Below are 26452 nucleotides of genomic sequence, written 5' to 3'. Positions count from 1 at the left end.
TTGTCAATAGAACATTAAATCCTAATCGTCCTCTTTCAGAGTTTGGATGTGATGGACAACACCCTGCATGTCACAAACATGGCGCATCCCCATTGTGTTGCTGCCGAATTCACTTCTCAGGGTCTCAAAAGCAATGTTTTGAAGTTACGTCCATTCCACGACGTCTTCATGGACTATTAATGCTTCTATACACTTGCTCGAAAAAGTAAATTCTTATGGCCTTGCACAACTTCACTGTGTATCGCTGCCTACAGGGTGTTTTCATGACAGTGATCCAAAAATTCAAGAATGATGCCAAGAGCAAGTCTGCCAGTTTGAGATTCTAAAAACAGCCAAGCCGACAGTTATGAAGTCAAAAAGTGTTGTGGGATAACTCAGGCTGTGGAACATGAAAGCCTACAAATCTTTGATTGTACAAAGCAATAAACTCACATGTTCTATACTTTGTGGTTAACATCATGTAGTCATTGAATATATCAAGAGAGTGAAACAAGCAACTTTCACGCGTCTTACCATTTCGTGCGCACTTAGAATATGACCGTATTGATGTTCGGTGGGGTTCCTTACTTCAAATCTTTGTTCAACTGTATGTGGTTGGTCACTTTGGTGCGCTAACTTCTTTGAGACGAGAGTTATGCAGAGATTAAGTTATCTCTGGCGATTACCTCCATGGGCATCTCTGACTGGAATGTGTCGTACTTCCTTATCCATCTTCTGGGGCTTCGTCAAATTCGCATCGCCCGATGTGCAGCGGGACGGAGTGCTATGTTGTTGCAATACCGTGCTCAGAGCCGATTTACCTTCCTCATTTCGTTCTTTCTGGTTACAAGTCACTAATTGTTCTTCGGCAGTGGTTCTGCTAAAACTGTGTTGAAACAAACAGCCGCAATCTTGGGGCGTAACTGTGGAATGATCAGAACATGTCCCTCAAGCCGCCCTGGTGTTGCAGTTATTGCTTTTCTGTTCTGATGATTTTGTCTCACCACAGAGAAGGCATGGCTAATGCCATTAACTTAACGACCGAGAACGGAGGCGTTTGCGTAGAGTTGTAGTACTAACAAGAAAAAAAAGGAAAGAAAAAAAAAAGAAACAAGTCGGCATGGAAATAACCGCAGAAATCAACGTAGGACGTACGACGGACGTATTCGTTAGGACAGCCCAGCGAAAAGTGGCGGCAGATGGTTCAAATGGCTCTGAGCACTATGGGACTCAACTGCTGTGGTCATAAGTGCCCTAGAACTTAGAACTACTTAAACCTAACTAACCTAAGGACATCACACACATCCATGCCCGAGGCAGGATTCGAACCTGCGACCGTAGCGGTCGTGCGGTTCCACTCTGTAGCGCCTTTAACCGCTCGGCCACTGCGGCCGGCGTGGCGGCAGACAACCGACGCGAGTGTCTTTGCTAACAGCACGACATCGCCTGCAGCTCCCCTCCTGGGCCTGTAACCATATCGGTTGGACCCTAGACGACTGGCAAACCGTGGCCCTGTCAGATGGGTCCCGATGTTAGATGTTGAAATCTGATGATAGGGTTCAAGTGTGGCACACCCCCCACAAAGCCATAGTCCCAAGCTGTCAATAATGCACTGTGCAAGCTGGCGGTGGCTTCGTAATGATATGGACTATGTTTATATTGAGTGGACCGAGTTCTCTGCTCAAACTGATCCAATCACTGACTGACAGTGGTTATGTTTGGCAACTTGGAGACCATTTTCAGCCATTCACGGACTTCACGCTAACAAACAACGAAGAAATTTTGATGGACGATAATGTGCCATGTCACCAGGACACAACTGTTGGCGATTGGTCTGAAAAACGTCCTGGACAGTTCGAGCGAATGTTATGGCTACCTATCGAACGTTTATGGGACATAATGGAGAGGTCAGTTTGTGTAGAAAATCCTTCACTAGCAACACCTTCGTTGTTATGGACGGCTGTAGAGGCTTCCTCCTTACATAATTTTCGTGTATGAAGTCACTTTCATCTGGGGCAGAATGCTCAACGGATGTAGGAGTTATATGTCTCTACTGGTCTCGTCGCCCATGGGTTTTTAAAGCCTACTTTTCCATTTGCGTCCTTCACAATAGAATGCACACGCTAAAGTCATATACATCCCCTGAGTACGTTTGCCATTCTCCCTGGTGATGCACTTTTCATGGTCAGTAATGTATTAAGAGATCGCTAAAGGAAACAAAACTGCCACATGACTTCACCATAACCGACCATGAAATCTCAAACAGCCGACGTTTGTTTATAGTTATCGGCATTACCTGAACACTATCAACAGAAATCTGCTTGGATTGCGTCCATCTGGCGATTAGACTTTTCTTGACCCCACACTATGGAACAAATGGACATGGGCTTGCTAGCAGTCATGTGCCAGCACACATCGTTCTTCCTGCTTCCTGCCACTGTACTAGGAATGGTTCACAGTCTTTTCTCGCTTCTTGTTAACCTTCACAAATTAAGTAACGTGTCTCTTACATTGGCCACTGTGTGTTTAATGTGGGATATGTTAGGTAAGTAATCTCCTTCCACAGTGGAAAAGGAGGAATTGTTGATAGAATCTTTGCTTTAAGCCGGCCGGAGTGGCCGAGCGGTTCTAGGAGATGCAGTCCGGAACCGCGCGACCGCTACGGTCGCAGGTGCGAATCCTGCCTCGGACATGGACTTGTGTGGTGTCCTTAGGTTAGTTAGGTTTAAGTAGTTCTAAGTTCTAGGGGACTGATGACCTCAGAAGTTAAGTCCCATAGTGCTCAGAGCCATTTGAATTTTTTTTGCTTTAATAATAAATAACTTATATTTCTTTTCTAGAATCAAGGGAGGAGGATCGAACGTCAGCAAATATTTCCAGCAGATGGTTGCAGACACTGTCGCTTACAGAGAGAAGAACAACCTTAGAAGAAAAGACTTCATGGACCTTCTCATTCAGCTCAAAAACAAGGGTTACGTCGACTCTGACAAAGGAGAGACGGTGGAGAATGGACAGCAGAAAGGAGTAGGCACCACCGACAGTAAGTTCCTCTTCTTCTTTTTCTCGTTAGTGTTTACCTGCACACACGCAGTGCCCTCTCTTTCTGAGGGCCTTCTTCTTTTTGTGCCTTTGTCCCGATCGGCGCAGGGTCTGCACATCCACATCCACATATCCTTCCTGTCATCATACCATTAGCCCTCCAAGACGAAATATTTGCTCCTCAACTGTCTGTTTGTAGTGATGTTCACATAAAAGTGAGCAACGTTTTCTAAATGTTTGCGAATCGTATAACTGAGGCAGGAATTGGGTACCAGCCCGTTATTCACCTAGACGAATGCGGGAAACCGCAAAAAAGAACCACATCCAGGCTCCCCAGCACACCGTCCCTCATCATTAATCCGCCAGGCAGAAACGATCCGGGACCGCCGCACCTCCTATCCTGGTATCAACGCCATAACGTGCACGGCTATCCGAACAGGTGGTCTCTGCCTGACAGTACAAAGACTTCGTTACATGACAGTAACTTCATCATATTCTCTGTGTGTCTACGAATCACATAACTGATGATTGTGTCTTCTATTGTTTGTGAGTCGTGATTCCGTAGTTTGTATGAGAACTTGAGTGAAATAAAGAGATAACCCTAAACCCTCAATTTAGTAAGAATTAGGGTCGTTGCGTTATCTGTTGTGGTTTCGAATGCAGGACATGCTAGTAATCAGTACCACCATAAATTACTGCCTACTAGATAAATTGTTTTGTCTTACTGTATTTATGATCTTGACTTTGAATGTAACAAGACACATAACAAGCAGAAAAGCAACATACTTTCTTGTGGGTTAGTACTTCCTTTTGCTGACCCCTCCCTATATGGAACCAGTTTATCATTCAGTTTAACTAAAATTAAACTCCGTCCGATCAGGCCTTGGAAGGCCCAACGGTACCGTCCGGCCACCGTGTCGTCCTCAGACAACAGGCGTCACTGGATGCGGATATGGAAGGGTATGTGGTCAGCACACCGCTCTCCCGGCCGTATGTCAGTTTACGAGACTAGAGCCGCTACTTCTCAATTAAGTAGCTCCTCAGTTTCCCTCACAAAGGCTGAGTGCATCCCGCTTGCCAGACCGTATGGTCACCCATCCAAGTGGTGGCCCAGCCCGACAGCGTTTAACTTCAGTGATCTGAAGGGAACCGGTGTCACCACGGTGGCAAGGCCGTTGCCGTTCGGTTTAACACTTGTAGGAACCCTCCTGTAACAATAAGCGGACATCCCAGAATATCAGCTCAACTGTTATTAATGGGTCGTTAATTCTCTCATGGCTCCGCGCACCTTGCAACCTCCCCAATATATTTGTATCTCAATTAGAATTATATTAATGCCGTCAGCTGCTGACGGGCGTTGATACATATCAATGGGGACAGAACAAAATGTGTGCCCCGACCAGGACTCGAACCCAGGATCTCCTGCTTACAAGGTAGACGCTCTATCCATCTTTTTTTTCCAATACAATGTCAGGTTATCACCTTTGCTGACATACATTTTGTTGTACTACCGCATAAATAGTGTCTACAATGTCCATATGTTGACAAATAGTGCCTAATTAGAAAATTATGTAATTAAGGAAATGAATAAAACAGAAACACCGAAATGAAAGACATGAAGACATTGCGGAAAGTACAAATGCAAAAGAAACGTGCTCCTGTAGCAATGAAATGAAATTCGTGTCGGGGGCGACACCTGTTCACGACCCGACGTTCGATATAGCAAGAGAGCCATCTGTCGACTCGTTCTTCAGAGATTGGTGTTAGACTGGGTCGTCTTCTCGAAATTAACTAAGGGTCCGTAAGTGTGATCGATGTCTATCTCGGCTTCTTCGTCTGTCTCATCTCTCACCCGTCACACCCCATCTGGCCGGCGGGTCGGTAAATGTAAGTCGCAAGTAATTAGCGAAGTCTTGCCCATATTTCTTATGCTGTTGCAGCTTCGTGTTTCAATCCAGGAGAAAATGCCAAAAATCAATTTTGTCCTTTTCCGATTCGTTATACACGTAGCCCGCCACCATTCCCCGTACCCGTGTCACTGCATTGGTTTTTTGGACGGGAAAATAAGATTCTTAGGGGAACAAAAGTGTGTCTGGTGAAATTGTGTGAGGGGCGGAGCGTAACAGGAACGCCAATATCTGTTGTGCCAAGTGCCACACTGGAGCCGTCCCACCACATGCTAAACGATGTTCATCAGTGTCCACTGTTGCGCAGCCTAAACATAGTGGAGTGTCTGCCAAAAGAATCGCGTGTCGCCGTTGATTCGTTGCGAACTTCCTATTTACCACCACATACCATGTTGAGCGTACCGACGTTGGGAGGTAAACGTTCCGTATAACGCGCCATATCTGTCGCCAGTTCTTGTCTGGGTACTTCTTTTCCAGGGTATTCCTGGGACACCGGCGCAGTAAGAGTTGGTATACATCTCGCGTCGTCGGTAGTCGTGTTGTTGGGAAGGAATCTCTGACATAGCTAAGCTCAAAAAAAAAAAAAAAAAAAAAAAAAAAGAGACTTGAAATGTGACAGCTTCGGTGAAATATGGCCCACATTGACTGGGGGCAGCATTGAAGTGGGCACTAGGACATCGGCCAACGCACCCGAGATATTGCGAAACTGACCGCGCCAATGTCGGAAAATCGTACTGACGAATAACGCCCGTGCCTTTTCATATACGTTCACTAGACCAAGTCCACCCTCTCCAGGTGGTAGCGTAAGTGTTGTGTATTGGACCTTAAGCAGGTGTCCCACACTCACGTAGGTTCCGAAAGTTGCTTGTATCCGTGATGCCATTGCGCGCGTTAAAGGCAGGACATGCGCCACGTGAATGAGTCTCGGTGCTAGGTATACGTTAACATAGGTCACCCTCTGAATCATATCCAACGCTCTTAATATCAGCACCATTGTCCGCATCAGCTTCAATATGCGTCGGTAGTTTTCCGCTGCTGTCCGCTGCACATCCGTATGGAACGTAATACCTAGGCATTTTATGGTCTTAACTAACATGAGCGGGCCTTCCTCCCCCGGTTGTAATCCTCTACCGACATTCATGCAACGTGATTTCTGTAGATTAAACACGCTTCCTGCCGCCATCCCGTATCGCTGTATCCATGCCAACGCCGTACGTACTACTTCGCCTGTCCGTGCCACCAGCATCACATCGTCAGCATAAGCGCGGCAATGAAAGGTCAGTTGTGGCAACGGCACTCCCTCCAACAGTCTTCGGAGACCATATAGACTGGGTTCCAAAGCCATTGCATACAAAAATATCGAAAGGGGGCAACCTTGACGAACTGACCTTGAAATAACAATGTAGTCAGTGCCCCGTCCATTCACCGAGACCTTTGATCGCACGCCGTGTAACAGTCGCATGATCACTAGAATGAAGGCCTGTGGGATTCCCAGTCTGCCCATCACCGCATGCAAAAAGGTATGATCCACTCTGTCGAACGCATGCTCGAAGTCAATAGCGACGAATGCCCCACGCACTCGGCATGCCGCTGCTAATGCGACGATATCTCGGTAGTCACCGAGCGCCGTATGTACGTTACTCTTGCCGCCGAGGCAAGTTTGATCTATGAGGAGTCTATCAGAAATTGAAGACCGCAGGCGAGCCCCAAGGATGCGCGCGAAAATCTTATAGTCGCGGTTCAAGAGATTGAGTGGTCTATAATCTCCTGGCCTTCTGCCACCGCGTGGTTTGGGTATTGGGATGATGATACCCTCCGTGAAATCGGCAGGTATCTCAGTCTGCGGTAACAGGAGTTCGTTGTACATCTGAATCCAAGTCCGTCCCATGAGGTATGCAAAGGCGCGGTAAAATTCAATTGGGAAGCCGTCCTGTCCTGGGGACTTGTTCGGAGCCCCCCTGGCAATTGCATCCGTCAGCTCATCCTCTGTTATCGCTGTGATGAAAGTCTCTGCATCCAGTGGTGGTCCTCTATCTGGCATTTCCAAGATGACATCATGTAGTGCCTCGTGGTTCACTTATACAGATCCATATAAGTGGCGGAAATAGTCAGTAAACACATGCGCAATATCACGCTGGTGCACAACTTGCTGGCCAGTTTCAGAGATTAGTTCCCTGATCAATGTCCTGCGTCGTCGTTGGCGTTCACGTACTACGTGGTGCATGGAGGGCGTTTCGGCAGCAACTGTGTCCGCCAATCTCGCCCGGACCATTATACCTTCCATTCTTAGTCTCGTCAGCTGTAATAACTTGGCTTTTATCCTGCGCATGGCCGTGTGCCTTTCCAGCGATGGTTGTTGGGTCATCAGCTCTCTCAGAGCTGTAAAATAAAAATCAGCCGCCGTGCGGTTCCACTGCGATTTGTCCTGCCCGTATCGTATCAACGTTCTCCGTAACGTTGGTTTTGCGCATTTAATCCACCACTGGAGAACCGAGGTGTATGCTCGTTGGCGGCAAACGCAGGTCTCCCAGGCCGCCTCTATCGTCCGGCGACATTCAGTGTCACATAAACGTGCACAATTCATTTTCCAGTGACCCTTACTCCGCCATATCTTCTGACGCGTTAGTGAAATCGTACAGACGTACGCCATATGATCCGTAAAAGCCGCTGGCCAGATTTCGGCATCCAGTATCGTCGTCCGTAGAGCTCGTGTCACGTACACTCTATCAAGTCTACTCGCCGAGTGTCCCGTGACAAACGTATAACCCGGTCTGTCACCATGCTGCAGTTCCCAGGTATCCAGAAGCGCCATTTCGGTAATCAACGCACGCAGTTCCACGCAGGGCACATAATGAGGTACTTGGTCCTTTTTGTCGACGACACAATTAAAGTCGCCGCCCACTATATAGTTGTCATAGCGTCCAGCGAACAACGGTGCTATCTCTTCGGTGTAAAAGGTCGCCCTTTCTCTGCGTTTTGTGGAGCCAGATGGCGCGTATAAATTGATGAAACGAACGCCGTCGACAGTGATCGCTATGCCACGTGCCGAAGGGAGAGACATGACGTCCTCCAGTCCCATTCCTTCCCTGGTGAGAATCGCCACACCGCATCCATTTTCATCGTGCACTGAATAATGTGCCTCGTATCCGTAGAACTCTGGCGGCGATCTGAAACGCACTTCTTGTAGGAGTACAATATCCACGTCCGCAGCGCGTAACATATCTTTCAGCATTTGAATTTTAAGCGGTGTCCGAATGCCATTAATGTTTATCGTGGCAATGCGGTACGCCTGGCGTGTGTTCATCAGTTGTAGGGCGGTGTCATTAAGCGTCTATCTGCACCCCCGGCGCTCCTCACCACACTAAGTTGTTCAACATTTCCCGACCCCTCCCGGCCTCTGGCCAGGACTATCGTCAATCGTCGCGTTCGTATTTTCATTCTGTTCCTGTTGGTCCATTTCTTGCGCCCAGTCCCCCAGCATATTTCCGGAACTGGTCGACGGATGGGAGGCAACGTCGTCACCGCTCTGATGTTGGACAGTTGTCATCTCCACTTCTGCCTTCCGGTCACCAGAAGAAGAGTTCAAGTTATCGTCGCTGTGTAATTCCTGCATCGTCATCTCGGTATCTGTTGAATCCACTGGTCTCAGGTCGATACTGTCGTTGTCGTCCACTGTCCCCTCGGGACTATGGCTATCGTCAGCAGAAGTCAGTCGACGCTTCTTTCTTCTCTTCGGCGAACGCTGTTTCCGTTGCCTTGCTTCCGCATCGGCTGTTTGGGTTGCGTATCCTCCGTCCTGGCCCTGGCCTATCACGCTCTCGGTGGAAGCACTGGCAGCCACCACGGATGAGCCTGGAGCGGCCGTCAGCTGCATCTCTTTTGTGGTGTCCTGTGTCTGCTGTAGTGGAACCGGTGGTCGGAGTTCCAATCCGTTGGTGTCCATGTTCTGTATAGGGGGCAGCTGCTGGTTCCCATCGGAAATCTCCCTCACATCGCCTCTCAGGGCTTCCACAAAGGTCAACGGTAAGACAGTCATCTGTTGTGGCGCCTGAACGTCATCCCGTAGCGTTTGCACTAAACGTCGCTGGAGGCATTCCGAGCGGACGTGACCTTCTTTCCCGCACCCCGAGCAAGTGCGAGGTTGCCCATCATAGATTATAATCGCTCGACAACCTCCTATGTACAAATAAGAGGGGACGTGCTTTCGCAGTTCCATCCGTATTTGTCTTACCTCATTTAAAACGGGGTACGTGGTAAAACTCGTCCATTTTTCGGCCACATGGGATAGAACTGTACCGTATGGTCGAAAGGGGTCGGTAACAAGTTCAGGCGGGACCTCAAACGGAAGTTCGAAGACTCGTATAGTGCGGATCCCCATTCCCGCGTGATCGACTGTAATCGCACCAACATTCCCGTCGGCATGACAGAAACGATACCCGTTCGGTGATCGTTGTAGAAGTCTTTCGCAAGCAGCCTCGTCAACAAGCTTGACATAGACGACGCTAGAAACGATCGATAAATTGATTCCCACGATTTCCTGTGGATCGAATTTTACCTCTTCTCTTAAGAAACGTTCAGTTTCGTGTGCCTTTGGTCGTGTGTAGTCGTTCGCAAAACTGAACTTCAAAGTCGTTTTTCTGTACGAGTGTGCCATCTCGTTCTTGACTCACAACACCGCACACGCGAAGCTGCTCCGGCGTAAACAAACAGGCGCGCGCACCACAGCGCGGCCGGCAGGCAACACGGTCCGCACTGTGTCACTGCCGAAGGCAGACTGCATCCCGCTTGCCAGACCGTATGGTCACCCATCCAAGTGGTGGCCCAGCCCGACAGCGTTTAACTTCGTTGATCTGACGGGAACCGGTGTTACCACAGTGGCAAGGCCGTTGCCGTTCGGTTTAACACTTGTAGGAACCCTCCTATAGCAATAAGCAGACATCCCAGAATATCAGCTCAACTGTTGTTAATGGGTCGTTAATTCTCTCATGGCTCCGCGCATCTTGCAACCTCCCCAATATATTTGTATCTCAATTAGAATTATATTAATACCGTCAGCTGCTGACAGGCGTTGATATATAAAATGGGGACAGAACAAAATGTGTGCCCCGACCAGGACTCGAACCCGGGATCTCCTGCTTACAAAGTAGACGCTCTATCCATCTGAGTCAGCGAGGACACAGAGGATAGTGCGACTGCAGGGACTATCTCGCGCACGCCTCCCGCGAGACCCACATTCTCACCTTGTATGTACACACACTACATTCGTAGTGTCCCACCCAAACACAATCATTACTCGTTGAAGACATTCTTAGCAAGTCCCTTAAGAGTTCGTGGAATATGTGAACATCCGCACAGAAGAAGAAGGTCATGGCCGGTATTGCCAGAACTATATACTTATATGGATATGGTGTCTGTTCTTTCGGACATGGCCGAAAGAACAGATACCATCTTCGTATATGTATAACTAGTTAAGGCTCACCGGCCATTTGACCATCATCTTCTGTGTGGATGCACAAACAGTGCCCGAACTCTAACGGGAATCGGCAAAAAGCCGCGAGTAATGAGTATAATGGGCAGGGGCACTATGAATATAGTGCGGGAAAATAAGTTGGCAATGTGGGTCTCACGGGAGGCTTGCCAGAGATAAGTCCCTGCAGTCGCACTATCCTCTGTGTCCTCGGTGGCTCAGATGGATATAGTGTCTGCCATGTAAGCAGGAGATCCCGGGTTCGAGTCCCGCTTGGTGCACACATTTTCAACTGTCCCCGTTGACTTACGTCAACGCCTGTATGCAGCTAGGGGTATTCATTTCATTGTAATTTCATTCTAACAAGCTGCATGGTCACTGATGGTATCTGTTCTTTCGGAAATGTACGAAAGATCAGATACCACCTTCATATACACATAGATTACAGAATGATTATAGTATCACCATCATAAAACTCGCACAAGGCCCACAAAGAAAAAATGAGTAAAATGAGACCTCGTACTGAGGCATACACAGTTGTTTTCCCCCGCTCAATTTGCGAGTGTAACATGGTAGGAAAAGACAAGCATTGGTACAAAGTACCCTCTGCTCTATACCATACAAAGCTTACAGACTATGTACGACGGTCGTTCAATAATTAACGCCCCACATTTTTTTCGCAGAACATATTTATTATTACGAGTCAGAATTTGGTGAGAATATACATCAACATATCTCGTCCATGTCCTATTTTTCTACGTAATCTCCATCACGTTCTATGGCAGTACGCCATCGTTGTGGAAGAGCATGTATTCCCTGCTGGTAAAAGATCTTGTCCGGTAGGCATAGCCGTGTTTTCACTGCATGACTGACATTCTCGTGATGTTCAAAGTGTAGAGACAATTGTCGAACTGTGACTCGCCGGTCGATGCGAATAATGGCATCCGCACGATTCAGCTTGCCTGGAGCAGTGGCTGTGACAGGACGTCCCGAGCGCAGCTGATAATGGAGCACTGTTTCTGCATTTCTTGATTCTGCAACTCTCTTTAGCCATCGCCCAGCTATACTCCGATCAACTGCAGCACCTCCATACACAGCGCACAAACGTCTTTGGATGTTCAGCACGGTTTCTTTTTCTGCTCACAAGAATTCAATAACAGCACGCTGCTTGTCACGTGAGTCGTATGTAGACGTCATTTTGACGCTGTAATACAGCTCTCCCACCTGCCAGAACGGTTCAGAACTTCACCAGCGCACAGACATCAAAAGTGAAGCAGCAACAAGGACGTTTGTGTATGCATATTAATGGCTTTTTAAGAAAGTTTAGGGCATTACTTATTGAACGACCCTCGTATGTAGATACAGAGAAAGAAAAGCCTTTACAATCAGACAGCTGAAGCTACTACTTAGTGTCTCGCTGCCAACAGTGCCAAATGACTACCCCATTCTTTATGGCTAAACACGTATTTCAAAGAAATTGTGCAAGTTTCGAGGGACTAACGCGAAATAATGAAACAACTGATACATTTACTACCTCGCTGGCAGCGCTAGCATGTCTGATTTGGTTAACTAACTATGGTGAAGAGTACAATTTCAGACTCCAAAAACATTCCTTTTTGTTTTGGTACACAGTCTTCGACAATGAAAGTATTATATAATTCAATGATATTCCCTTTCACATTTCACGTTTTAGTCTTTTGTGACTTTTAACTTTCTTTTATCTTTGTATAGAGTTGTCGATGGAAGACATGGCAGCGCAGGCGTTCGTCTTCTTCGCTGCAGGCTTCGAGACTTCTTCAACAGCGACGAGCTTCACGCTTCACGAATTGGCGCTCAACCCTGACGTACAGAGCAAGCTTCACGATGAAATTGACGCCGTGCTCGAGGAAAACGGCGGTGAAATTTCCTACGACGCCATCGGCAAAATGACTTACCTCGACAAGGTTGTATCTGGTAAGGAAAATCTATCTTCAGTTTCAATTGGCTTGCTGTGCGAACCTTCCACATCATGGACTGTCATCATTCACGTAAGGAGAGTCAATGGGTTCACCCACACACTTATTAGATGGCGGAAGAAGGAAGGAATAAATATCACTAATAAAAATTCTGCGAACATGGAATTCCTTGGAGACTGTACTTTAACTCCGATTGAAATTCTTGAGGAAGGGTTTCACCTTTGTTCTTGTTCGAGGAAGCATCCCGGCCCCAAATTAAACGGATTAAGAGAAACAATAGAAGCTGATTTCAATAAACTGTCGAGATTTTCGAATTTACGGCTTAGTTAATCTAAGGAAAGTGGTGGTTACGATTGAGACTGTGCTCGACCCACCTGAGAAAGTCAGCTAAAGCAGCTGACGAATTTGGTTACGATTCAGACTGTGTTCGACCCAGCTAAGAGCTCAGCTAAAGAAGCTGCGGAAATTTTGCGTAAAATTACAGTAATTTGTACTCTGTCTCTATCCACAGATTCGCAGCGCCCAGTGCTAAAATCCCGTATCGATTACAATTACAGTACCAACTACAAAAAACCGACCTTTTCGAAAATTTACATTTTTCAGGAAAGCGGAAGAACGTTGTAAATCGTTGTATGTAGTCGTGTTCTCAGTTACATTTTGACGGGCGTACCTAAAACATTACTATACTTCGTTCATCATAAGAATAAACATGATGTAAAAAAAAAAAACAGAAGTGCGATGATTGGTCAGCAACCGTACCTCTCGTACACTTATGTTCCGGACTTGGAAGCTGGTCCAACTTATGTATTATTTATCTTATTGCTGTCACTGTAAGTGAAACTTTAAGACAGTCTGATGTATTAACAGTCATCAACGTTTTTTCAATCATATGTTAGCTAAGTAATTTTTATTTAAAAATCATCTACAGCCACAGTCTCTGTACTGTTGTGCTCTGATTGTTAATACGTACTATGAAAATGGATGACTCTGCTTCCTGGTGGATCTCGCACCTTCTGACTCCCAATGAAGGACGCACACAGTGAAGCAGTAGGTGGATGATGCGTAAAGCCGGCGCATTGAACGGAGATGCGGAGATCATGTTGAAAAATACGGTTTCGTAGCGAAAGGAGTGGGGAACAGTTTGAATCCTGAACAAAACCAACCTGATTTCAGAAAGAGAGGGTGCTGCACTACTTATTGAACACCCTACGAACTTAATGATAATGATAGCCAATGAGTGCCAGCAAAAATCGGAAGCAATTCATAAGTCTCTCTCGCCAACGCGACACTGACTTTGAAGGCTTGAGCTCTGGGCTATTTCTCCGTCAGATGCTCAACTCCGCATAGGCCGGTGGTACTCAATTCGTAAGTAGCCGATTCGAGTACCTACCGCCCTCATACTGTTCGTGATCACTTTCTCGAATCAGTTCAGCGCATTTCTGTCTTTCAATATTTATATTTTTTTCATTTCGGTTCCAGAGTCTCTCAGGAAACACCCACCAGCAGCAGTACTGAACAGAGAGTGCAACCAAGACTACAAGATTCCAGACAGCGACGTCGTTCTGGAGAAGGGAACTCCAGTAGTGCTGTCTGTGCTGGGCCTCCACCACGATCCCACGTATTTCCCTGACCCCGACCGCTTCGACCCTGAGAGGTTCTCCGAAGAGGCCAAAGCTAAGCGCCACCCCTATGTGTACCTGCCTTTCGGGGAGGGACCACGCATTTGCATAGGTGAGTACTTAGTCGTCTGATGCCTGCATTAAGTTACATTGTCACCGCATGGTAGCACAGGCTGCCAGTATGACCATCTTATACCGACTTTCGTATGGCCGATCGTGTACTGTTGTGTTCTGTAAAGCCGCTCGCTCTATGGTCACAGAAGAGATGTGATTCGCTGCCCGGAGCCAAACTTGTGGACTGTCTCAATAAGACTTTTGTTGCTATATACACTGTTTTCTGAGCTACCCTTACCTTACATCTTCATCCATACTCTGTGAACCTCTGTGAAGTGCATGGCAGACGGTACTCTGTACCAGTTTTCAAAGCTTTTTCCTGTTTTATCCACGAACAGAATGCGGTAAGAATGACTACTTAAACGTTCTGTGAGTGCTGTAAATTAGTCTAATTCTACACGAATCTTACAGGAGCAAATTTTAGGGGATTATAATGTATCCCCAGACTGATCACTTAAAGTTGGTTCTTGAAACTTAATAAGTGGGATAATTAACTGGATTTTAGAAAAACTGGGTAGTCGCAAAGAAACAGGTACTAGTTGTTTTTTGGTATAAATAAGGAAATCGGGACAATTGTACAGATCGGTCTGTCAAATGAGTAACATGAAGCTAATGTTAGGAGACTAGGTGAAAATTTTTTTGCTAAGATTGCAGCAGGCTAAATGGAACGTAGAGAAGAAGTAAAACACATAGCGTTAACATTTTTTAGGACTACTTTCACAAAAGATTGCAAACTTGTTCAAAAAGCTTAACGTTCAGGTAGGATTCCAAACGGTTAACAATTTGGGGAACCTGTTGAGGCACGGTCTGGAATCCGTGCAAAATAAGTTTTGTAAAACTGGAGTACATAAAATAAAGTGCGGATCATGTGAATGTTTTTACGTGGGACAAACAGGGCGAGAGTTCAAATCCTGGTTTAAAGAACATGGGTATGCTAGCGATAGTAGCGCATTACGTCCCCATGTGAACGATAAAAGCCATACTCAGGCAGAATTAGAAAGTAGCATGACAGTCCTACACACAGAGAGGAAGGGGAACAATTGGGACATCTTGCCATTTTGCCTGCTGCAATCTTAGCAAGAACTTTTTCACCTAGTCTCCTAACATGAGCTTCATGTTACTCATTTGACAGACCGATGTGTACAATTTTCCCGATTTCCTTATTTATACCAAAAACCAACTTGTACCTGTTTGTTTGCGAGTACCCAGCTTTTCTAAAATCCAGCTAATTATCCCACTTATTAAGTTTCAAGAACCAACTTTAAGTGATCAGTCTGGGGATACATTATCATCCCCTGAAAATTGCTCCTGTAAGATTTAGTTTCAAGAACCAACTTTAAGTGGTCAGTCTGGGGATACATTATAATCCCCTAAAAATTGCTCCTGTAAGATTCGTGTAGAATTAGACTAATTTACAGCACTCACAGAACGTTTAAGTAGTCATTCTTACCGCATTCTGTTCGTGGATGAAACGGGAAAAAACTTTGGAAACTGGTACAGAGTACCGTCTGCCATGCACTTCACAGAGGTTCACAGAGTATGGACGAAGATGTAAGGTAAGGGTAGCTCAGAAAACAGTGTATATAGCAACACAAGTCTTATTGAGACAGTCCACAAGTTTGGCTCTGAGCACTATGGGATTTAACATCTGAGGTCATCAGTCCCCTAGGACTTAGAACTATGTAAACCTAACTAACCTATGGACATCACACACATCCATGCCCGAGGCAGGATTCGAACCTGCGACCGTAGCGGTCGCGCGGTTCCAGACTGTAGCGCCTAGAACCGCTCGGCCACTCCAGCCGGCGAATTTGAAATAGTGCATCCAGTCAAGTGGCTCCACAACTGTTAATCAAATAACTTATCAGTAGTGGTAGGGAATGGTTTTTAGTCATTTTGACGATTTGTTGTGAGAGGCACGTAAAAACTATTATCACCCTCCTAACCACTTTTCTTAAATAGAGTATATAGACAACCACTTCTCCCTTTACTACTTTTCTTTGCGCCCTACAGTGATTAGCAAATACCACGTAAAAATATAATAAAAATATTTAAAAAGAATAAAAAAATTGAACCTTCAAATGTACAGTCCCTTCCCTATGTACCATTCTAATTAGTGAATCAAGACAAATTTTCTGAAATTTTGTAACGTTATTCTTTGAAGATAAATAATTTTTTAATTATTTCAGGAGTGCTAGTTCTGCAAGGTTCGCAGGAGAGCTTCTGTAAAGTTTGGAAGGTAGGAGACGAGGTACTGGCAGAAGTAAAGCTGTGAGGCCTGGCCGTGAGTCGTGCTTCGGTAGCTCAGATGGTAGAGCACTTGCCGACGAAAGGTAAAGGTCCCGAGTTCGAGTCTCGGTCGGGCACACAGTTTTAATCTGCCAGGAAGTTTCATATCAGCGCACACTCCGCTGCAGAGTGAAAATCTCATTCTGGAATTTTTTAATTGTTGAAAGGTACAATCTCATGCCCAGGTATTACAGTGATACTTCTTTTACTGAGGTTAAATGTGGGCAGGCAACCACCGACCCTTTACTATTTTTTTTACGTGCACACAAACTACATGTGTTTTTGTTGTTTTTATTTTACTGCTTTAACGGGCAGTAAACATATTGGCATATGAACAACCGTAATAATAAATTATAGGGTGGGGCAAATGTCTTCACATTTTACGTTTGACGAACAGTGCAGAAGTGTAATTACAAATCTAAACATTTCTTTTTGTAATTTTTGACAAGTCATGTCTATCCAAAACAAAATACTTTTTTGTACAATTTTGTAATGTACTTTTCCAATTTAGACAAATCCTTTTGTAATCTTCGACAGTCATGCTTTTCCAAGACCAAACATTTCTTCTACAATTTTGTAATGTACTTTGTACTACTGCAATGTGTGTTTGCTAATGTGCAGGCACATAAGATATACTTTTACTTGTTATTGGTTACTGTTTTGACTCTTGATAAACATATCGGCATTTGCACAGCTGCAATGCCGTTGGTGCGCTCTTGCACCGAGTGGTTTCCATAGCAACTGCGAGCGCACTGAAGTAGCAGTATTCTGTAGTCCTTCTCACGACCAACGTTCCCTTTTTCCAGGTTTAAATTATATGTCACACCTTTTGGCTCGTGAATGTATGATTAAGGAACAAACTGTCAAAGTTATTTCTGGTATGAAGTGGTCTGTATTGGTCCTAACACTTTGTTCTATTTTGTGCTTCCTTGTTAACATTTGGTGTTTAAAAAAAAAAAGTATAACTAATTATTTGTTGCAGTGTTTACACCAGGAAATCTGATGATGGGCAGAGCCAGAAACATATCAACTGGAATATATGCACAAAAAACTAGAACCTGCTTGTATGCGACTACTCAGCTTTTCTAAAATCCATTTAATTATATTAATAATAAGCTGACAGTCAGTCATTGCACCACTTGAAAATCTTGCCAATATCTGACTGAATACTCGTGCAAGTTTTTCAGAGAGTACTCTATAATAGATAATTGCATCATATATGAAACGGCTGAGGTTATTGTTAATATTTTCTGCAAGGTCATTAATATACATCATGAACAATTTCATGTTAATATCGCGATATTTAGATGCCTCTGACAGAAATAAGGTAATATTGAGAGAAGATGTAATACACAGATAACATGTTTAGAGTCCGGAGTTCCATCAGACTACGGTGGACATGAGACAGATAATAATGTCAGTTGGGCAATACATTTATGAAAGTGCCAGGTGACATAACTAGGCTCAAAGTTTACAGCCAGTGCAATGTCCTCCGCTTCCCCACCCAATCATACCACTTTTTAGCTGGACGCAGCCGGCCGCAGTGGCCGAGCGGTTCTAGGTGCTTCAGTCCGGAACCGCGCTGCTGCGGTCGCAGGTCCCAATCCTGCCTCGGGCATGGATGTGTGCGATGTCCTTAGGTTAGTTAGGTTTAAGTAGTTCTAAGTTCTAGGGATAGTGCTTAGAGCCATTTGAACCATTTGAACGTAGTACAGTTGCTAATAAGCTTGCTTTTACTGCCGATCCAGACATTGAACACACCAGCCTAGATGCTAAAACCAGAAAAGATCAACCCGCCAGTGTATCAGCCGTTATGAAACTTCGGGATAGTATATAACATACAGGATGACTTTTTCCACCGTATACAAACTCTAGGGATTGATCGACGAGAGGATATGGAACAAAAAAGGGCCAATGAACTTATGTCTGCAAATGCATGGTTTCCATGCGAGAGAACATTTATTCAGTCATACTTTGTTACAGAGTATGGCCATCCGATAGCAGGGTGTGACTACGGCGAATGCCCGGTGAACGTTATCTGCCAGCGTGTGTAGCGCCAACAGCAAAATTCGGAGGCGGTGGTGTTATGGTGTGGTCGTGTTTTTCACGGAAGTCTTTTGCGTGGCACTACCAGAGCACAGACCTACGTTGATGTTTTAAGCACCTTATTGCTTCCTACTGTTGAAGAGCAATTCAGGGACGGCGACTGAATCTTTCAACACGATTGAGCATGGGTGGAAGGGTGGTGGGGAGTAGAGGAGGGGGGGGGGGATAGAATTCAACTCTGTTACCTTACCACCAACGTCACTGGCAGAAATCGGAACTGTCATTATATCACTACGGATTAAAACTTGCTACCAGATATACTGAGGTAGCATTTTTTTTACTTCACTGAACACTGCACTATAAAAATTGCTTCTCTGTGTCACTGTTCTTTTATTTGCAAAGGCATCAAATACTGTAAAAATTTTGCGTTGAGAATCGTATCGTAACTTTTCTATTCCATGAATAAATAATTTCTAGTATTAACCATGATTCAAAATGATCTGTCCTTTGCGTAATACTCTTAAGCAAAAATTTTATCTGAGGAACACGAGTTATTTATGTTATACGAGGCGTCGTAATTCAGTCTATTCTGCATGACACGGATCGGTGATGTTGGCGTGTCTGGAATAAGAACGAAAAGGACTTCAAATGGTTCAAATGGCTCTGAGCACTATGGGACAACATCTGTGGTTATCAGTCCCCTAGAATTTAGAACTACTTAAACATAACTAACCTAAGGACATAATACACATCCATGCCCGAGGCAGGATTCGAACCTGCGACCGTAGTGGTCACGCGGTTCCAGACTGAAGGGCCTAGAACCGCACGGCCACACCGGCAGGCCCGAAAAGGACTCTCTGTGGTTTTAATCAGATAATGAAAATGCTGAGAAAACAGAGATTGTAGCACTCTCGGTTCAAAAAAGGGCGCACAGATGTTGACAGTCAAAAATTAATAGAAATTCGTGCTCCCGTAGCAACATCAGTGCGGTAAGCATACACCTTCCATCATTATACCTTAGCGAACGATCTTGCCAAGAACTCGAGAAAATTATGGTCCTGCGTAAAATCACAGAGCGGATCGATGGCTTCTGTCCACCCACTCGTCAACAAGTCTGGTTGTGTAGAAAACAGCAAAAAGGAAGCTGAAGTTTTAAATTTTACGTTTAAGCAATCATTCCTGCAGGAGGATCATATAAACATAACGTCTTTTGACTGTCTTACAAACTCCCGTATAGAGGACATGGAAATAGGTATCTGTAGCTTAGGGAAGCAGCCGAAAGTGTTGGAAACAAGTAAGTGGTCAGGTCCGGGTGGATACCCAGTTTTGGATTTGCAATGAGTGCTCTACTGCACTGGAGCCTTATTAAGCTTCCATCTATCGTGAATCTCCCCCCCCCCCCCCCCCCCCAGCGCAAAGTCCAAAGCGAATGGAGAAAAACGCAGCTGACTTCTGTGTATAAGAAAGGTAAAAGAACGCGGACGCGCAGAATTGCAGACCAATAACCTTAACATCGGTTTGCTGCAACACTCTTGAACACATTATGAGCTAGAACGTAATAAATTTTCTTGACACAGAAAAGCATGTGGCCGCAAATCAGCGTGGTTTTAGAGAGCGTCGCTCCTGCTGGTATCCACATGCCCTTTTTTCGCATGATATCCTACAAACAATGGATGAATGGCAACAGGCAGATTCTATTTTCCTAGATTTCCGGACAGCATCTGACACGGCGCCCCACTGCAGACGAAGGTCGGAGCATACAGTTGAGGTTCTCAGACACGTGAATTGCTCAAAGACGTTTTAAGTAATGGAACCCAGTTCGTTGTCCCTGAAGGCGACTGTTCACTAGAGACAAGGGCAGCGTGAGGAGTGCCCCAGGGACGCGTGATAGGGGTGCTCTTATTCTCTGTATAGATGAATAATGATCTGACGGATTGGGTGGGCGGCAATTTACGGTTGTTTGCTGATGACGCAGTGGTGTACAAGATGGTGTAGTCGTTGAGTGACTGTAGGAGCATACAATATGACTTTGAATTTCTAATTGGTACAAGGAACAGAACATTGCTCTAAATGCATAAAAAAGGATATACGTTAATTCGGATGCGTAGGGAAAATAATCTTCTAATGTTCGAATGAAGCATTAGTAGCGCGCTGCTTGACATAGTCACATCGATTAAATACGTGGCCGTAACGTTGCAGAGCGATATGGAACGAGCACGTCAGGTTGGTAGTAGGGAAGGCAAAGGTTCCACTTCGTTTTATTGGGAGAATTTTGGGGAAGTGTAGCTCATCCACAAAGGAGACATCGTATAGAAAGCTACTGCGACCCATTCTTCAGTACTGTTCGAGTGTTGTGGACCCCTACCAGGCCAGATGAAAGGAAGTTGTCGCAACAATTGAGAGGTACGCTGTTAGATGTGTTACGGTAGCTTTGGTCTGCACGCAAGTGTTACGGAGGTGCTTCGTGAACTCAAATGGGAGTCCTGGAGGGTAGACCACGAACTTTTCGTGATGCAACATTCGGGAAATTTTGTTAGTAGGCGTTGAGACCGATCGCAGAACTTTTTACTGCCGCCAACGTACATTTCGCGTAAGGACCACGAAGATGAGATGCGAGAAATTGGGTTCAAATGGCTCGGAGCACTATGCGACTTAACTTCTGAGGTCATCAGTCGCCTAGAACTTAGAACTAATTAAACCTAACTAACCTAAGGACATCACACACATCCATGCCCGAGGCAGGATTCGAACCTGCGACCGTAGCTGTCGCTCGGTTCAAGACTGTAGCGCCTAGAACCGCACGGCCACTCCGGCCGGCCGAGAAATTGGGGTTCGAGCGGAGGTTTCTAGACAGTCCTTTTCCCTCGCTCTGTTTGCGAATGGAACAAGAAATGAAATGACTAGTAAGTGGTACGTGGAACCCTCCTCCATACATCGTACGGCGGCTTGTGTAGCATGTCTATAGATGTGGATGTAAATCAGTTTTTTGGGTGTGATGCAAGACATGGCTTTTCTTACAACTTCTGAAAGAATTACAATATTTTGACTACATTTAACTACATGAAACGCTTTTTTGTCGTGTTTCATAAATGTTGTTATTATTCTACATCCTCGATTCCCAGAGAAGGCAACCAAGCACAGATAAACACGTCAACTTCTTAGTCGACCGATCCATGACTTAAAGTATAAAAATTATCTCTGTTGACAATTTTGCCATAGTTACATTTTTAGAACACCTTTTACAATAATTACGTATAAACATAAACTGAAGTGGAGGTATGTGCAGAGAAATGAGACTTATTGTCATTATCCTTTTACAAAAGAGGCGCCCAGGTTCTCCTCGCACGTACAGTTTGTACCATTGTCTAAAAGGGTTGAATAATTGAACTTATTTTGCGCATTTAATAGTTAATGTGGGAACACAAACATCTGTTTTTTTTTTTTTTTTTTTTTAATTTATAGTATTTTTAATCTTCACCCCCTTTCCCTCTACATCTCCTTCTACATCTATCACATACTTGTATTTCTGGTTTAAGCAGTGTTCGGCAAAGGATGAACCTGGCTTCTATAATCTCTAGCTTCCATATTGTACTTTTAGTCTCATACGGATTGGCTTTCCAGTCTCACCAGTATACGAGAGCACTAACACTCTTGGTAGATGATCTTATAAACCACACTTTTCCGTTAAGGCCGTTTTGTTTCCCTTTTGAATTAAAGAAACATCTACCCAGCGTCTGTGGAATATATAAAGACAAAGAAGAACCCTTTGCCTTTAAAATTTTGCTCGTTCTACTAGAAATTTTATCTGTAACAGGTAAATTACAAAATATCCTTTGCAGTCTATCTACAGTGTCCACTGGGTACTATAGTGATCTGGCTTGCTTTTACAAGTCTTGTAGAGAATTTTGTCAATAACGCTGAATTCAAATTCAGTATTTGTGGCTATTGTTTTTATTGTATTACGTCCCTGGTCATAGCCTTCTTGGGACATATATTCAGAGGATGGCTTGTTTATCTATGATTGGTTGCCATTTTGGGGTCAGTTGTCTACTACAAATGGGCTTTCGGTTAGTTAATGCAACACACAATGTTTCTTCAAGAACCCACTGTTGAATCAATTAAATGATTGGCAGGTATGAACGAGCTACACTAGACTAGAGGTAAAGAAAGCATTGTTTTCCTACTGTGTCAACTCTGAATTACGTGAAACATTGCTACTTCATTTCGAATTACTATTATAACCTCGCCTGACAATTAAACGATAGCAAGTTAATTACCAAGCTATGATGCTGTGAAGAAAGCAGCCTCTTTTACTTTTTACACATACTTCCTCTACTCGCAAACACACAACTCTCGAACGTTACAGAACACACCTACCTTCGTGCATGATGAAGTGTCTTGGCAGGCATGGTGTGTGACTCTTTGCTTCCGGTCTGGCCGAGGGTGTTGGGCTGCCTGGGCCACCAAGAGGGAGCTCGGAACCAGCCGGTCTTCACCCTCCACTGGTCAGTAGCCCAGTTGAAAAAGGATCCACCGCAGCGTTGTGTTGAAGTCATTCCATGTAAACACTAAAAACCAATACCGGGTTTCTCGGTGGCGCATTTCAGCACCAGTTCTCAATTAACACAATTATAGTTTCTCAACTGATTGAGAACTTCCATCTCTGATGCAAAAGTCACATTATAGAACGAGCATATTAATGTATAAGTCATGATAATATCCTATCCCGCAGTTACTTCCGCGATTGTCACCTTGAGTTCCTCAGATAAAGCAAGCAGGTGACATTTAACATTTTGGTTTCATACTGAAACTCGAAACATTTTAAAATCAGAAACTGATACCTCTGGCTTCTGTGATGTCAGTAAATATCGCCAATGTTGTTAGAAAGAAAAGAAAAAACGAGAGAGAGAGCAAAAGAAGGAAAACGGAGCCTGGCATATGCCTACATAGCACCAGCACATGACACCTTATCCGTGGATCCTTATTCTGATATGCCTTGCGGACAAACAACAGTAACGTTTAGAGCTTACGTTTATAACAAGTCCAGGGAATTCATCGAGTAAATGTATCTATGCGTCAAAGTATACAAATGGTCGCATTTTACCTGTCTGAAACGTACACTATGTGATCAAAAGTATCCGGACACCTGACTGAAAATAACTTACAAGTTCGTGGCGCACTCCCTCGGTAATGCTGGCATTCACTATGGTGTTAGGACACCCTTGGCCTTTAATGACAGCATCCACTTTCGAAGGCGTACGTTCAATCAGGTGCAGGAAGTTTTCTTGGGGAACTGCAGCCCATTCTTCACGGAGTAATGAGCTGAGGAAAAGTATCGATTTCGCTCGGTGAGGCCTGACACGAAATCGGCGTTCCAAAATATCTCAAAGGTGTTCTATGCAATTAAGGTCAGGACTCTGTACTGGCCAATCCACTGCAGCGATGTTATTGTCGTGTAACCACTCCGCCAAAGGCCTTGCATTATGAACAATAACGCGATCGTGTTGAAAGATGCAGTCGCCATCTCCGAATTGCTCTTAAACAGTGGGAAGCAAGAAGGTGCTTAAAACATCAATGTGGCCTGTGCTATGATAGTGCCACGCAAATCAATAAGGGGTGCAAGCCCCCTCCATAAAAAACACGACCACACCATAACACCACCTCCTCCGAATTTACTGCTGGCACTACACACGCTGACAGATGACGTTTACCAGGCATTCGCCATACCCACGCCCTGCCATTAGATGGCCACACTGTGCACAGTGATCCGTCACTCCACACAACGCTCCTCCACTGTTCCATCGCCCAATGTTTACGCTCATTACACCAAGCGAGACGTCATTTGGCATTTACCAGCGTGATGTGTGGCTTATGAGCAGCCGCTCGACCATGAAATCAAAGTTTTCTCACCTGCCGCCTAACTGCCATAGTACTTGCAGTGGATCCTGATGCAGTTTGGAATTCCTGTGTGATGGTCTGGACAGATGTCTGCCTATTACACATTACGACCCTCTTCAACTGTCAGCGGTCTCTGACATTCAACAGACGAGGTCGGCCTGTACGCTTTTGTGCTGTACTTGTCCCTTCATGTTTCCACTTCACTATCACGTCGGAAACAGTGGACCTAGGGATGTTTAGGAGTGTGGAAGTCTCGCGTACAGACTTATGACACAAGTGACACCCAATCACTTGACCACGTTCGAAGTCAGTGAGTTCAGTGGAGCGCCCTATTCTTTTCTTTCACGATGTTTAATGACTACTGAGGTCGCTGATACGGAGTACCTAGCAGTAGGTGGTAGCACAATGCACCTAATATGAAAATCGTATGTTTTTGGGGGTGTCCGGATACTTTTGACGACAGGACGATACAGAAAAGCAGTTTCTTTCTAATGAGGAGGCACAGTTTATGCTGATTTAAAATCACTCCCCCCAGCTCTATAATTTGATCTGTATACATGTTTCAGGTATGCGGATGGGCCTGTTGCAAACCAAAGTGGGCCTCACGAACATCCTCTCTAAGTATAGCGTGCGAACCACGCAGAAGACAGTAGCAAACCTGCATTACCATCCACGGTCTCCAATCCTCATGGCTAAAAGTGGAATCCATCTTCAGTTTGTAAGGCGTTTCTAGGAGGACAACAAAGAAGAATGATCTTCACGAGCAAAGTGATCAGTATTGGTGCCTGAAATTGTAATTACTGTGTTCTGTGTTGTCTATGTAATTAAGCATTGTAGGTCGTAGATAATCCTTACACAACGGCTTTACTCTTTGAATTACTATTGCGTGAGATGCAGACAACTGACATTCAATATTGTACTTTTAGCACATTTTGTGCACTTATTTTTAATAAATAAACACACTACTACGTATTTCACTTAAACTGTAAGATGATGATTGCTACTGCAACTGCCCTTCGTAATATTCTCTAAAAGGGAAACCACAGTGGCCATCTAATGGTTGGCTCAAATGGCTCTGAGCACTATGGGACTTAACATCTATGGTCATCAGTCCCCTAGAACTTAGAACTACTTAAACCTAACTAACCTAAGGACAGCACACAACACCCAGCCATCACGAGGCAGAGAAAATCCCTGACCCCGCCGGGAATCGAACCCGGGAACCCGGGCGTGGGAAGCGAGAACGCTACCGCACGACCACGAGATGCGGGCATCTAATGGTTACTTTATACAACTGGCTCCCAGTTGAGTATCTATCCCATAGATGACAATAGCGATGCTGAGATGCCTCTATGGTATAGAAATTGTACATCAGGAAGACAGAGACCTATGCTTTCGTAAAAGAGCATTTTGAGGTGATTTTATGAAATAGACATTCAGAAAAGTGAAATAATCTGAATAACTTAACTGTTGTCTAAAATGTGTAGAATCTGAAGTTCGTATTTTTATACTTCCAAGAAGCAGTAATATTTATGATGTTCTCGGTACCATGTGTGCTGAACTTCTGTTTTACCAACTGTGGGGCGGCGGGTGGAAAATTTTAATTTTTTTGTATTATTTGTTGCCGTTCTCAACACAAGCTCTCTAACTACAATGTTGGCAACCAGAAAGTGATTAGCAAAAACGTGATGCCTGTAATTAAATTTCACTGTGCCCACTCTGATGGAGAAATAAAGTTATTGATCACTGAAGTTCGTTACTCTGAGGATGTAGGATGTCTGGGATTCATAGTATATGCAGTTTACTATAACATTTTTCACTACATTCTGAAAATGGTAAAGCGTAAAATTCCAGATAAATGTTTTACCAAGCACTGCTACTATCATCTATTGTACTATCAGAGCTGTTCAGAGTCTACTGCGTAAATCGTATTATCACTAGATTACGAAACTGTTCAATAATCTTTATCGATGTAAATGTTCAAAGTGAATGCTCGCCAAAATTTGATGTTAATACTCATCAAACGCCATGCTAGTAATTATAGATGGTCTGTCCTGCGGCGACACGTGAAAATACAACACACGCAAACTGAGAATAAATTACTGGAGTCGTTCCGCAATTAACACTTTACCCCAATAT

The 26452-nt window shown here is 44.7% G+C and overlaps 1 protein-coding gene across 1 annotated transcript in view; it reads left to right on the top strand.

Annotated features, from left to right (window-relative positions):
* Positions 1–25234, top strand: part of LOC126484002 (cytochrome P450 6k1-like) — a 194149-nt gene extending 168915 nt beyond the window's left edge. Inside the window, exons 5-8 of the mRNA XM_050107320.1 lie at positions 2820–3019; positions 12124–12345; positions 13827–14078; positions 24880–25234. Coding sequence (XP_049963277.1) covers positions 2820–3019; positions 12124–12345; positions 13827–14078; positions 24880–25046 — 841 coding nt within the window. The 3' untranslated portion in view covers positions 25047–25234. The remainder of the gene's footprint in view (positions 1–2819; positions 3020–12123; positions 12346–13826; positions 14079–24879) is intronic.
* Positions 25235–26452: the final 1218 nt, after the last annotated feature.

The sequence above is a fragment of the Schistocerca serialis genome, chromosome 6 (genome assembly GCF_023864345.2).
Source record: "Schistocerca serialis cubense isolate TAMUIC-IGC-003099 chromosome 6, iqSchSeri2.2, whole genome shotgun sequence".
NCBI classification, from domain to species: Eukaryota; Metazoa; Arthropoda; class Insecta; order Orthoptera; family Acrididae; genus Schistocerca; species Schistocerca serialis.
Note: the sequence above shows the minus strand (reverse complement) of the source record. Positions and strands in the feature narration are given on the sequence as shown.